Genomic DNA, 15,663 nt, shown 5'->3' with positions numbered 1-15,663 from the left:
CAGGCTTCTGCCTAGAGATCCACATGCACATCATCAGTCGCCCTCTCCCATGCTGTGCTCACTCACACAGTGTTAGGCATTGCCTTTTGAGACAGGACACATCTACTCTTGGCTTTTAGATGCTCTCTTGGAAATGGAGCTTTGCTCTCAGCACAAGGTTGCCTGGCTCTTTTGCCATCTTCCTTCTCTCCTTCATCCCTCCCTGCCTTAAGCAGCAGACTACCAGACGTTAAGAATGAAGCCTATTCCCCACCCAACACTCCTGCCTGGACACCTCTGCCAAAGTTTGAGGCACTCCAGTGACCAAGGCATGTGCAGGCCAAGCAATACACGTTCCTGCTTCCTGCCCGTGTCTTTGCCACAACTTCTGCTTTGGCCATCCAGACTCCTGGCACACCAGGCATGACCAAATACTTGGCAGGATTCCCACAGGACAACCAGCCCTGCTCAGCAGCAAGCACAGTCCTCCAGCCTTTGCAAGGACAGTCGGAGGACCACAGCACAAGAGGTGTCTCCTACTCTACCTGAAGCACGACCAGAGCAGCAGGAACAAAGCATTGCATCTGGAGGACAAGGGCATGCGAAGGAGGGACTGAGAACAGAGCTGGCATGCTACCACTCCCTTGGTCTCCCCAGCTTGGGGCCTGGTTGGATGGACAAATGCATCACTGCTTGGGACCTCTCCAGGAACAGCCAACATAGCAGCTCAGTGGGACTTCTGGACAATTTGCTGCACATCAGCTCCAGAGACACTTCCCTCCAGGGCACAGTGACACACACGGAAGGACTTCGCAACACTTGATGCTTCTGACCACAAGGCTACTCCGCTGGGGGATAAGATGCCTTACTTTTGCTCCCTTCTAGGCCTCTATAGAGATTCCAGGATGCATCACCAATAGTACCCACCACTTGCAGATGAGGGAGGATGAGCCCTTTGTGTCCATCACCCTCCCCTCCTCATTTTACACACCCATGTTCAACCCAGGCCCTATTGTGACAAAATCTAGAACAGCGGGGTGCACGTCTCCCTTTACACAGTTGCCCTGGCTATCACCTGACTCTTCAATTCCTTGGCAACGCCGTCCAGTTCCAAAGTTTGCAAGAAGGGCTTGGAGAAAGGCAAGGAGACATTGCGAGTTGTGACATGTCATCAGAACCTTGGCCAGGTGGTTGTTAGCCTGTACAGAAATGTCTTCCAGCAGGCCAATGGCTTGCCTCATCAGCTGGAAGTCAGGAACCAACTTCACTTGTTACTAACATGGCCCTTAGGGGAGCTCCTGGTAAACATTTCCGTAATTACACAACACCACACACAGTACCACCAAGAAAGTATGTCTTCCCATGACCGTGGCCCTTGAGAGTACTCGGATCCTCCAGCCATCAGGCAGGTCCACCACTGGCCCTTACCCACCCAGCTTTTTCCACTCCACATCATCTCCTTTCCCCCTCCAGCAGCTTGGCTGGGCATCCCAGGAGGGAAGCAACACAAGGAGACATCAAGATACAATGCAGCACAAACTTTAATGAGTCTGAAGAGTGAAACAAAGCAGTGCATGGTGGAAGGGACCCAGCCCAGGCTGCTACAGGGGCAGCTGACAGTCAGGCACCCCTTCACAGCAATGGGACACGCGTCTTCCTCCGACACACATGGGCAGAGACTGATGAGCAGGGCACCTCTCAGCTGGCTTCAGGATCAACCCAATACACAGGACAGCAGGAGACAACAGGCACTCATGGTGCAGAGAAGAAAGCAGGAGAAGAAGATGACATCAGCTGGCCGTGTTTCCAGACAGCACAGGCTGGCACCTTGCTTGCCTCCCTCCTTTGCAGGAGGGCACAAGGGTGCTCAGCCCCTCAGGAAACCCTGGCCAGTAGCTCCGTCTTCAGTCTGGCACATGGCTTGGGGCTTCCTGGTCGATGCACTCACTCGATGTCCAGACAGGCTTTAGCAGGGCAGGCACCTTCTGCCATAGTAGCGGCCACCAAGGCCAGAGAGGTTAAAGCCCCCGGAGTTGATGGGCACTCCCTCAGCACTCAGGATGCTGCCAACAGCAGCGGAGGTGGTGGATCCCACAGCGGTGTTCTGAGGGAAGGAGCTGAGGATGGGTCCGGGCAGGGTCACCACCACGGGAGATGGTTCAATAATCACACGGGAGTCCTGGCACTGCCTGAAGCAGGGCTCGTTGCAGCTGTTGGCAAGCGGGGTTGGGCCACAGGGACGGCACAGATCGTAGCAGGACATGGCTGTGGGATGGAGGTGTACCTGGGAGAGAGGGCACAGAAAGCATGTGAGGAGCAGCCTCACCGCCTGCTCGGCAAGAGAAAAGGCACAGGCTAGGGAGCAGGGATAGGCGGCAGAGGGAGGAAGGGAGATTATAGAGCCCTGTTTCCCAGGTTTGCCCTGCAAAGAAAGACCAAGATCTTCTCCCACCTCCCACCGTGGTGGCAAGGAACAGAAGCTACACTGAGGGCAGAAGAGAAAGAGAAGAAGAACAAAAAAGAGAGACAGATGATGGCACTTGCCACTCACCTTGTAGACCAAGGAGGAGAAGGCAAGAGAAGCTGATGCGGGAGCCTGCAGTTCATCCGGCTTTTATACTGGTCTAGACAGCCCCAGGCCCAGGGAGAACCTTTGCACACAGAATGTGTTTACCAACAAGCTAATCTTGCATGAAAAGCACTCCCTACTACTTTGATTTGGTACTTGCAATGCTACCTTCCAACATCCTTGCTAATGGCATGCCCATTCCACCACAGAGTCTGGTTTTATGTGACATAATTAGAGATGAAATGAATTTCATGCCCAGCACTGTTGAGTCATGCAATTTTGACATATATGGTGAACTGTTTGGAAAGCAATGCATTTTTCCCCCTCTGTCATTTTAATCACTGGCTTGTCTTTCACAGGGCCATTTACAAATTAGAATCTGCGAGACTCAAATAGTTACATAATTGGAATATTTGCATGTTTTGCGCAAATATATATCCAGGCATTTTTCTCTGTTTCTTAAGATTGCTCCACATATCTAGTGTGAATCATGCATTGAGAGTGCAATTTTTTTTTAGGTAAAAGCCTAATTAGGTTACATACCTTACATGGTAGCAAATTTTCAGTTTGTCAGTCAACATTACCCTTTTTATTTCAGAAACTACATCATGTTTTCTAGCTTATGGTGTTGCTATCTTCTAATTTAGTAGAATCTCTCACTGCTTTTAATTCCCAACACACAGCATGGTACCATCAGAATGTTTAAAAGAGTCTGTTCTTCCAAGCCAACTTAAGACTTCAAGTCATTTTTAGAATTAATTTGCTACTTGACCCTCAGAACAATTTCTGTAAAGCCTCAAAGAGTGTTTTTTACTTCCCTTCTTCCAATAGTAATCTGAGGTCTGTTTGGAGGCTATCTTATGTTTTTACATTGAGTCAGAAAATTGAGTAACTGCTTGTCAGGACAACCCTTTCCTGACATCAGTCAGACTGAGAATTATTTCACCAAGCTGAGACTGAAAATCTTCAGACTTTACGGACTCGGGTTCAAACTGTCCAAGGACAATGAATTAGACAGGTCGACTGTCTCCACCCGGCCAGATGCTGAATTGCACATTCAAGATATCAATTAAAATCCATTGTGCAACATTGGACAGTCCAGGCACCTAGGAAGCACACAGCAAAAACTTCTCACCACAGGACTCAGAATCCCCTGCCTACTGACAGCAGTGCAGACTGTGATAGTACAAGAGACAACAACATCCCGTTAAATGTTTGAAATGAAACACAACGGAAACAGTGCTGCAGGTGTTGAGAGATGCTGACTTAGGAATTTAGCACGGCAAATCAGCAGGGTTTTTAAAGCAAACCAGAACTGGTTTACAAAGCATTTCTCAGTGGAAACATACTGTTCAGAATCCTGTGGTGGATATGGGCTACTGGACAAGTTGTTTCCCTGGTCTAATTAGGGGTGTAATATGCTAAGGTTTTGTGTGTTGACATAACAAATTGGTATCCGGAACATCCACTTACGGTATTCAGACAACTCTCTTGTAGGAAAGAAATTAAAGCAATTGAGAATACATGAGAAGATGGCATCCATGCAATTGCTTGGACACATACTTTCAGTTGATTTATTACCATACCCAAAGACAGAAAACCAAATGCTTCATTCAGGTCATGTAGGAAATAATCATTTGTATTACATTCAAATCATTTGAGTTGGTAGTTTTGGCTAACCAGATGAAGAAAAACAAGGAAAGACTGAAGCTTAAATTTTTACACCATTGCATGAAATATTTCTGAAGAGACAAATCTTTAATTTCATTCATTAAATCAGAGCCTAATACATCAACACTACAGCAAAACAAGAATTAAACTGACTGTGAAGGGATAAAATTACCCACCCAGCAGAGTTCCTACAAACATCACACCCAGATCTGTGATTTTCTTTTTATTATTTTAAGAATAGAATACAGAGAAGAACCAAATTCATTGGGAATGCATCCTGTAGTAATCATTGAGGTGGAACAAGTGATCAATTCCAGGATTAACGCAAAAGTTTTTATAAAATATTCTTTTATTCAAAAAAGTGTATTTCACTTAGAGTTTTCTACCTATCAATATCAGACTTTACCTCCATTACACATTTGGAAGCCACTAAGGTGTGTCTGTCTGCAGATCCCTAGGGCTGCATAACAATATTGAGGCTGCTCCTTTGGCTTCTTTAAAGAAAAGAACTTCAAAGTTAGCCCCAAATATTCATTAATGGTTGAGACATAAGGAGTGTACATGCCATGTAAATATTGCAAGTATATGACAAAATCTAAATAGTTTTGTCACTTCAATAATAACGTCACTTTAAATTTGAGAGTCACGATTACTCCCTAAGCAGGCAATATTTAATAGCTTCAGAAACCACGGTTATTAATTTTTTCATTAAAAGGTAGGTTTGTGTATGTTGTAATAACCTTTTCTAAAACATCTGGAGCAGATCTGCAGCTACTCTAAATCCTTATGACCATAAAACGCAGCTGCACTGGGCAGCAAAAGAAGGTTAGAGCATGGGTTTTTTGGAAATCACCAGCACAAACCACCTACTTTCTCAAGCATCCGCCTGCTGCCACGAGCTCTGTGCTGTTACCACACAAATGTGTTTTATACAAATCTGAAGTTCTTGCTTCTCTCCTTTTGTCTCTCACAGCATGTCCTTCTCAGTAAAAAATCATTTCCTCAGCTTTACTAGGAGCAGACTAAGTTGCCTACCTGCAGAGCTAGAGCTGTACCTCTGCTCCAGATTCACAGCAAAAACCACATCCAGGGACCTCACTGTAAGAGGGCCCCTGCAAGCTAGGCCAGAAGGGTCTGAGACTTGCCACGACGCTTTATTGCACTGAAAAGCCTGGTAGAGTGTTATTACTTCGATTTCAATGTGCTGTCCAGGCAGAAATCGAGATATGGCTTCTTAGTCTTTAGAAAAGGACATTTCTGGGCATGCCAACCCTTGCTGATAGATAAAGTGTCATTCTGCACTTAAGCTTTGATGGGTGCGTGGAACACTTATTTGGGCATCAATGCTGATTAAATGGTCTGCCAATAGGAAACAGGGTGAAAAGCTGCACCCATGAAGGATGACAAAGACTTTTTTAATCCCCACTTAACTTGTCTTTGGGTTGTTGTGTCAAAAACCGTAGCAGTCAGCCCACAGGACGAGCTAGTCAGGGAAAGTCTCACGTACCCCGAGATCTGCCCTTCCCTACAGATTTCCTGTCTGTAGATGTTTACCTGCTACTTGTTTGCTTCTCTAATAGAGCAGTAAAAATTTTTCTCTGTAAATCCATCCTACATTATGAGGTGTGTTGGAGGGATCCCTAGGGCAAGAACTCTTATCAGGAAGCTCTGCGTCCTCCTTGGATCAACTGTCACATTGCAAGTATTCATTAATGATTTATACATGCAGAGTGCTGTGTTATTATACTTAAAGCATGGCGTTGGCTTCAGACACCCATGAATGGAGTAATAATATCTCTTTAAGATAAACAGATTAAAGCCACATATATCATTCCACTAATCAGGTCACAACTCCTTGCCTCGTAACACCTCCCCCCCCCCCTCAGTTGCATTCATATTGGATCTCACTTGCCTCTTACAGTCTCGGGTGACCCTTGGTCCCAGTAGATGCAGATGAACTCCATTCCACGGCTTTGTATGTCATTGCAACAATTTCTGCAATGAAGGGTAAAGTCTTATAATTTTAATCACTTTTTTCTCAGGATAGAGGTCATCTCAGTGACAGAGCGTTTTTCATTTCTGTGAGCGTGTTTCAAGAGCCAGCCCCACTTTCAGGGCACAACTGCTTGCAATTTTAGTAGGCTGCCTGCCATCAGTCTGATGCTCTGGTTCCCCAGTCATCTTTCCCCCCAGACTGTATTTAGCTGTGGTACTCCTAAGGGCAGAAGACAGATGGGCTGGGAGCTGGAGTGCACTGCTTGGAAACCATAAACAGACTTTCAAAACTCCTGGTTACTTCTGGCTTCCAATTTGGAACAGCTCTGAAATGCCTCATTTTCAAGGTAAATTATTTCTAAAAGTCTATATCCTCTGAGGCACCGCAGCTTTGGCAACCAAAAGCTCATTACTTTTCAGTGGGAGCTAACCTTAGCTTTTGCTGTAAAGCAGGAGTTACTCGGGTGAATGCTTTTTAGTTCTGTCTCCCTGGACGTCTCTCACAGCTCGCCCAGCTCCGAAGCCAGACTCATGGGAATCTCAGAGGAGGGATTACAGGGAATCACAGTGCTCTGTATGAAGCAATAGCTAAGATCATGGCTGCTACTTTAGTCACCTCTGTTATTGGCCATACCGAAAGAACCTGTCTGCTTAGAGACAGTGAGTTCAAATTACCTGATATATAGGGAGGAGGAATTTGGTTTTCTTTGCTCCTTAATTCCAGTAGTCCAAAGGACCTGGATCCTACCCTCAGACAGGTGGGCAGTCTTCATAGTCAGCTGTTTGGACAATGTTGATGAGCAGCAAAGACGACTCCCATTCCCCCCCTAAAGCTGAGATTACATTTGTAGCTCAGTGTGAAAAATCTCTCGTTGTAGTTTTAATGTACAATCTGTTGTAACTATGCAAGTAGATCTCTCTGGGCAAGATGCTGCCACTGCTGGTGAACCATCATATCTTGTGGAAGATCGGGAGATATCAGTATATCCACCACCTTGTTTTGAAATCCATTTCATTTTCTTAGTTGTTGCTATTTTCTTTTAATAATTTAGTCAATCTGTGGTCCCCATCTTCTAAATTATTCCTGTAGACATCTTTGTAAAGATCCCAGAGCAATACCAGTCATTGGGAACAGCCTGCAGAAGTTTCAGATTAAAGGATTTCAAACCACTTTGCAAACTCTCATTAATGATTTATACATGCAAAACACTGATTATCATATTTTAAGTATCCAGCATGCTTGCTGTGTTTTAAAACTGAGTTACAAAGTCACCCTGAAATGTGTCAAGTTTATTAATGTACACTCTCTAGTTAGGTATGAAGTTGCATCATGCTGCATTTTCGTTTGATTTTCATTTGAAGTGTATCTTTGCACCAGTGCCAGATTTCTCAGAACAGGTAACTGGTGAAATTTGTTGCAGAGAAAATGTGAACCTTCTCGGACAACACCAGTTTCTCAAGTTACACAAACATGCCCTTAACTCACTTGCTACGTATCTGAAAAGAGAGAACAATTGTGGAAGCCTGCAAGACCTCCGCATCTTGTTGAATTTTGTTTGCATTTAGGGGAAGGCTGTCAGAAAGAGCTGAACTACTTTTATCAATAAAGGAATAACAAAATAAAAACCCTTTATTAAGACCCTTAATAAAGACTCAGCAGCCTTTGCCTAGGAGTCAGGAGAATGATTTGAGCAAGGGATGAGACTCTCATACATCTCTAACGAAAGATCGTGAAAGCCAGGCAATGTGCAAGTCAGGCTGGTCTGACACATGCAGACAGTGCGCAGAACTGACTCCTGGAAAAAAATAATCTGGGTAGCTAATTAGGGCCTCATGCACAAAAGGCTTCTTTAATCTTTCAATTAATTTAAGAAAATTCCCACAATATAACCCTCTTCTTTCCCTTCTTATTCTTTCTTTTCTTTATTTTTCCCTCTTTAACAGTTGTCTTCAGAAAAGCAGATAAATCCACGTTGAGACAATTGTTCCTTGGTAACCAACTATTACCTAAGGCATGATTTTTAAGGTAAGATTTTTCTTTAAAGGGTATTTTTTTTTTAACAAAGATCATTACTCCATAGTTAGTAATCTGCAGGCACCAGTAATTGCAGATTTCTGAAGTGATAGCTTAGGTTTCAAAATACGTGATCAAAGCCGTGGATTTTAACTAGGGATGGTGTCTTAAATACTTTAAACATCTTTGAAAAACTTGGCATGTTTCTCTGCTTTATGGAGGGAGGTAAAAAATTTTAAAACAAATAATCAGCGTTCACTGTTCATTCAGAGTAGGGGAAAACAAAACAACAACAAAAAAAAAAAAAAAGAGGGAAAAAGAGTTTGAGGATTTCCAGCCCTGTTGAATTGCTATATTTTGTACAGATCAAGTGATTCTCCACTACTCTAGGATTTCTAATCCCTTTGGACACTTCTCTCTTCAGGTTCGGTCTCAGGTCCATGACCATTCCTGTACACATGGCTATGTCAGAAGGACGTCCCGGTGTCCAGACTGCTGGCCTGGTCGCGGCTGCGTGCTCTTCAGTCACCCTATGGACTGAGCTGTTACACCTATTCCTCAGTTCACTGTGGAAACAACATTGGCAGAACATGAATACAATGGGTACTCTTAAAATGAAATAATTTCTTAAAACTCAGGTCTGTGTTTACTTCCTGGCTGCCAGCGATTCCCTACGTAAAGCCGGAAAAGTCATTTCAGGACATGTCAAAAAGTGCTCACTGTACTGCTCTGTGCTGACAGCCTCTCCCTTAATCCCTGTGCGTTCATGTTGCCTTTGGAAAGGAGATATTTATCCCTTCTCTTCTGTTTCTCACGTCTAATCGGTTTGAGTGCTTGTTGTTCGGTAAGGGGACTTGCCCTTTGCTTGCCCGATGCAATGCGATCTCAGTTAGGACTTCAAAGAGTTGCTGGAATTCTAATTAGAAATAATATGATAAATGCCAGTGAGGAAAGCCTGTTTTACTCCAGGCTGTTCCGTTTGCTCACCAAGCAACCTCTGACAATTCATTTAGCTTTTGTGCTTCGCTATTAAACCTAGATAATAACTAGAATTAAAATTTGCTGAAGGCAATGAAAAATTAAGCTGCAAGGGAAGTGCAAGGTAGCATTTTATATAGTGCCCAAAACTGCAAAGAGAGTAAAAGTCTCGAGGAGTCCCACAACGTGCTACGGCACAAGGGGCTGTACAAAGAGGATGCAATGAACACGAAGCTCTGAGCAGTCTCTGGGACAGTACTTGGAAAAGAGAAGGTCCATAAAAGCAGCACAGGTTATATGAAGACTGGATTAATAGCACAAAATACTTCAGCCAAAGAAAATGAGCATAGTCAGCAGCTAAGGGCTTTCTTGCTGTGCATTTCCAGCTACCTTCCCTTATTGTTTAATAATCATTGCATCTAATTTGTCCCAAGCACTTGTGGAAAAGCCTCCACTGGGCATTGCACCGCTTCAGTCAACATCCAGGGCCACTCAGCTCCCCCGTAGGCAGGGAAGGAGCTGCCACCCCACAGCCACCACCACTCTCAGGCCTCTCTGCACCCACGCCGCGGGGCTCTCCCGCTGCTGGGCTCCACGCCTGGGACCACCACAGGGTGTCTTGCTACTTTGTCTACAGAACTGAGCTCCTAGGGCAATTCCAGTCATTAAAGGATCTACTGCCTGTGATAGCTTTCCTCCCTCAGAACAGTGCCTGCGGTAGTTTCCAGTCAGTTAAAAACCAGTTGGTTTTATATTTACCACAGGTTTTCAAAGTTTATCTTCACTGGCTTCTGAGCAGCAGGTTATGTGAATTTTACATTGATACAACCAATCTTTGTCTTTATCTGTGGTTAAATTGCAAGAACCAAATCTTGCTAAATGGATTTTGAATGAAAATAAACATATATAAATAAATATATAGTCATGTCCCTATATGCCTAGGACTTTCTAGCTGAATGAGTCCTGCTGAACCGCTTTAATGTTACACAGCTCCTCAGCAGCAGAGCAGCATTTAGGCAGATTAATCAGAGGTAAATCTTAGGATGTTCCCACCTGCCTTCCCTCCCCTTTTGCCTGGAGCCCTCAAAAAGCCTACTTTAGTCAGAAAACTGTACTCATTTTTCCGTTTCTTATTATACTCCTCAAAAACCAACTGGCTAAGATGTAGTAACATTTTACTCAAAAAAGAAATGTCCAAATAGTGCTAAGGGTAAAACGCAAATCTAACTTTTTACTGCAGATTTTTTTTTTTTTTTGGCCACCTTCTGACAAAAAGTGAAGCACCCGCTTCCCTCAGTGATGTTCCCCCACAGATTTGCAGGCTCAAAATCGATATGAGAGACAGAGCTCTTCATCTGTAGAAAAAAAGACCCTTTGCCTCCCTGGAGAACAGCTGCTTTCAGCTAACAGGAGAGGCTTTATCTTAGTTACATTGTGCAGAAGGAATAGGCAATTTTTTTTCCCCCCATACCTCCAAGCAGCCAAATTTGGTCTTGAAATATTTTAGACAAACCAGTGTAAATGCTCGAGTAATCCCCACCACGGCTGCTGGCATGCCAAAGCGCAGGTGTGAGCGCAGCGTATCTAGCAGGGAGTCAAGCCTGAGCATGAAGTTTCCTAACCAGGACGGAGCAAAGAGAGGTGAAAATGGGCCAAAGCATGGGAAAAACAGCTACAAATACACACACTACATTATGCAAACTTGCACCAGCCTTGACTCCAAGTCATTCTACAGGGCTGTGAAGGGTTAATAAAATAATATATTTCAACCTTAAATCTTTACCTTCTCTTTAATGAGAGGAGCCTTTAGGGATCCCCGTGTGTCTGGGTAACGTGGCAATACGACCTTTCATCCTGAACAGGGAAGCCCTCACCGGAGTCCGCTCAGCTGTGTCACTTTTCTTGGTTACTCCAATCCCAGAAAGCCTTTTAGTGCCACACTGAACTTCACTGCCTTAAGGCAACCATCAGGCCCTGGAACCTCATATCAAAGATATTAAATATCTAAAGGGTGGGTGTCAGGAGGATGGGGCCAAGCTCTTTTCAGTGGTGCCCAGTGACAGGACAAGGGGCAATGGGCACAAACTGAGGCACAGGAAGTTCCGTCTGAACATGAGGAAGAACTTCTTCCCTCTGTGGGTGACGGAGCACTGGAACAGGCTGCCCAGGGAGGTTGTGGAGTCTCCTTCTCTGGAGATATTCCAGACCCGCCTGGACAAGGTCCTGTGCAGCTTGCTGTAGGTGACCCTGCTTCGGTAGGAGGGTTGGACTAGATGACCCACAGAGGTCCCTTCCAACCCCTACTATTCTGTGATTATCAAAACTAAATAGAAACCTTGTGAAAGAAATAATAAAGTGAAGGACAGCCATTGTGCGGTTCTGGGAGGATGACATGCCTCCTCTCCTTGCCTTGCAAACTGGGAGGAAGGATTCCTTTGTTCTTAATTACCATTTACTTAAAATTTTCCTTCATATCATAAACTATCTGTAGCTTGGGAGAATGTTAGCAGGGGTCCTAAGGCAAAAGTATTTATGGGATCTTCTGAACGGAACAAAAGATTTTGGACCGATTCCCAGCCATTTATGCAGATAAAGCATTGTGCACCAGGTATGCTAATACAACACTGAGTTGTACTGTACTTCTTAAGTGTGTCCCCACATACATAAGTGATCCCTGTCCCTGGTATTACAATAAGATTTTAATTAGGAATACCTTTTATGTATTAAAACAAGGTTTCTGATTTATGAGCTGGCATGTCAGGCAACTGTTATGCCAGAAAACTCCTAGCTGCTCTAACTGGTGGCTTTTTCAGAAATCTGTTTCCATGTGAATCCCGATTTCCCTCTCCGATTTTATCATGATATTTCTGTCATACTGATTTCCTTTTCAAAGTGTTTATAAAAACATTCTTAAACCCACATCTGGCTCATTCATAAAAAAACTTGACAGACTGACAGCCCCCCCTTTCTCCAATTCTTTGGCAGTCTTATAGCAAACATACGTCTCATTTGTGTTTAAGTTCTCATCAGGATAGAGCTCTTTCTTGTGTACTTTTTTTTTTGCCCCTCCAGTCTTCACCCTAGTACTGTCACAGACAAACACAGCCTGGATGGAAACACTGGCTTCAGAGTACAGTCCATTGCAACCTTCCCTTTCCTAAGTTAGTGTCCTTTTCAACCCAGTCAAAGAGCTGGGGGGGTGGGGGGAGGAAATAACCCAGCTCTGATGCTCTGTGACTTCACTTTGAGTCAGTGGCAAAAATCTGTGGGTGGCATCTACCTGCCTTTAACTGGAGCATGGTCAAACCCTGCCAAAAGACCTGAAACAAATCCACACAGTCCACTTAAATACTATTTAAGAGTTGTTTATAAAGTGGATGTTTGATAATATAGAGCTCTCTACCCAGGAACCGATCCTATTCAGAAATGGTCTTTCTCTTTGGGAAAATGGCTGTGAATAGATTGAGTTGTTCTCACCCATGAACATTCATTGCGAGGGACAACCGCCGTATAATGTGAAGTTTGGTGCCCTGTAAGGCATTTCAGAGGAAAATTCTCTTCTCTCCCACACTGGACAACGTGTCAAACATGGGAAATAAAAATAAAATCCTGTTCCCTGCCAGTAAATGATGCCACTGATCCTCCCTAGAATCCCTTTCACAGAATTAATTTGGGGCGAAAAAAATACAGATAAAAGAATGCTTGATCAACTCATAACTGAAATGTGGTTAAAGAAGTACATCAAGTTTTTTGACCCATGAAATGTGAAAATGAATCCTGCCTGCAGGGTGTAGCATGTGTTTAGCACGCTACCTGAAGATCCAATAGCTAACAAACACAAACAGCAAGCAAAACAGTTTCATTACTTGCAGGAGTTATGCATGCAGCAAAGTTTGTTTTGCAACTAATTAAGACTTCATGCAAAAAGGGTGTCACATCCTTCAGGCAATTTGACTAAGTGTATAAAAGCATTTGCTACGTAGAACTCTGCTAATCACTTTTCTTAAACTCTTCTCCTTGGTGATCTGGGTAAGTCAATTTTGAATCAATTACTTATCGCTATTTAAATATTATCAAATGATAGATTAAACTTGGGAAATGGCAAGGGGGTATTCCTTGCAGAAACACTCTTTCTATTGTCCTTTAGTTTTAAGTCAATTTAAGTTTTACAATTCCAAGATGAAAGCTGGCATTTGCAAACTACATTAGTGCTCGGGAGAGCAGTTCATTTAAACAGAGAACTGCATTTAAAACCCTTCAGAACTCAAACTAGTCTCAATTTCATACTGGCAAGCTTTCTTTGCATGTTATAAAGACCTGGTTTCATTAAAGAAATTATAATTGAAAAAAATAATTTTTATGATGTTCTCACCCTCAGCTCTCTTCTAGGAAGCTATGGTATCTTTTGAGTTGGAGAACTTGTCCTAAATGTTTTCAAAATCCTACAAAGACTGGAACTCAGAGTTTTCTTACTAAAAAGCCACTTTACTGTTGTTTTTTGTTTAAAGTATATTGATAGTGTTGAATTCCAAATCTAAAAGGGATGTACAAGTGCTCCTGCTTGACCTCTTTCCAAGAGTACTAGGAAGAGCTTTGACAAGTTGTCTGCTCTGCAACGTTCAAGGATCTTCACCCTTAGACTGATCTGTGACAGCTATTCTTTTCCCAAAGGCAAAGCTAGATGTTTCGGATCTAGCTCTTTAGATGGCAGAATCTTTTGTTGTCTTTTTCTTAACTTCAAGTCCAAGGCACATCCTCAGTTGGAAAAAGCTGAAGACACAGCCCTGAGGATTAGAGAAGGCAACAATGGCAGGTGGCTAAAACGAGATGTTTAGATGGAAGCACCAGAAATCTCCCCTGAATTTTGTCTCTCCCACAGACTCCTGGGGTAAATGTGGGGACTCATTTGGGAAATTAGTTCAGGCTCATACTTTATGGCAGCACTTCATCTCTTCCATATCAGTTTCATACCTATGAAGTGAAGAAAATTATCACTTCTCCTTCACTCTGTTTGCCTTGTCTAATTAGTGTGGGCACAATTCAGGGCAAGGACAGCCTGGTAATCTATAATTATACAATGCCCACGAAAATCTGGCCTTGATATCAGATACAGTTTTAAAGAGCTATGTTCTTTCAAATATAAGATACTGTAATCCAGATGATGTATAATGAGACTAATAAAAGATGGGTGTATCTCCAGCCCAGATCATACTGTCCCACTTCTTACCAGGTGACATGAGGTAACCAGCTTCACCCCTACGTTTTGGTTTACCAGTGCAGTGAGGATTAAAACTGAAGTTTAAAACATGGAGATGAGTTGGGGTTATGGTTTTCAGCAGGGTTTGAACTGGCAATAGGAGGAGAGAGGCATAGCAGTGCAACACATTGAAAACCCTGTGAAGAAGAGAAGCAATAGAACAAGAGTGTCTTAGGATTAAGATAGTGGTGATCTAGAAAAGATCATAGATATTGAAGCAATGAAGATCAAAAGGATTACTTATGAAAGATAAGAGTTACTGGCTGGGGAAAGGAAACTGGACAAACATTGAACTATCACCTGGACACCTTGTAATTCCCCTCCTTGCCAGCAATTGCAATATCCAGCATGCAACCCTGTCTTCCCAAAATCTTGATGTCTAATATATATATTTCTTGATGGACTAACGATTGCCTTTTCTCCCTCCCCCCTGTGTTTCAGGTCTGGATCTGTCACATGGCTCCCTACAATGAGTGCTGCCTGCCGCCGGGGGTGATGTGCCCTGAGCCATTTGCCCTCACCTCCAGCGAGACCTGTGTCGTAAAATACCCCGATACAGTAGTCGACATAGTGGACCCTGACTTGCCACCATATTCTGTGATATATCCTGGCCCAACTCTCACCACTTTCCCTCAGCAAACCATAGTGGGATCTACTGCTTTGTTTGATATCAGAAACTTGTTCGGTTCCAGGGGATCTAATGGGTTTAGGGGTATGTGTGGTTCTGGGACAGCACGTAACTCAGGATTACCATTTTATGATACAGGAAACTTTAATGCTTTTTCTCCTCTCTTGTCCAAACCTTTTGGTTATAGAACTTGCTAGACAACCTAAATCCAGCATGGATATCTGTGGGTCAAGTGAAAAGTGGAACTGAACAGTAAAACAGATCATGACTAAGTTTATGGATAATGGATTATAGAAGTGCTGAGCTCCCATCGTTACCACTGGAGTCAATAAAAGCATGGCTTCCTGCATGAGGACTAGAATTTCCAAACGACAAGAAATTGAAATTCTACTATTGATCTTATTCAAAATTAAGATGAAATAAAAACACAGTATCTTCCAAGAAACAAGATTTTCAAAAATATATATTTGGTTTGATAAAAATGTATCTCAATAAATTTAAGTTTTTATGCCAACATTGACTTCTCATTATCAATTTCTCTCAAAATAAAAAACAGAAAATATTTCAAAGTT

The 15,663-nt window shown here is 43.2% G+C and overlaps 1 protein-coding gene across 1 annotated transcript; it reads right to left on the bottom strand.

Moving 5' to 3' along the window:
- Positions 1–1,945: 1,945 nt before the first annotated feature.
- Positions 1,946–2,242, bottom strand: LOC104327014 (feather beta keratin). The gene has a single exon (XM_009931864.2). It carries the CDS (start codon positions 2,240–2,242, stop codon positions 1,946–1,948), a length of 297 nt encoding a protein of 98 aa, XP_009930166.1.
- Between the last annotated feature and the right edge of the window lie 13,421 nt (positions 2,243–15,663).

This window comes from Opisthocomus hoazin, chromosome 30, assembly GCF_030867145.1.
Source record: "Opisthocomus hoazin isolate bOpiHoa1 chromosome 30, bOpiHoa1.hap1, whole genome shotgun sequence".
In the NCBI taxonomy this organism is placed as follows: Eukaryota; Metazoa; Chordata; class Aves; order Opisthocomiformes; family Opisthocomidae; genus Opisthocomus; species Opisthocomus hoazin.
The sequence above is the reverse complement of the archived record's forward strand: the minus strand, read 5'-3'. Positions and strand labels throughout refer to the sequence as shown.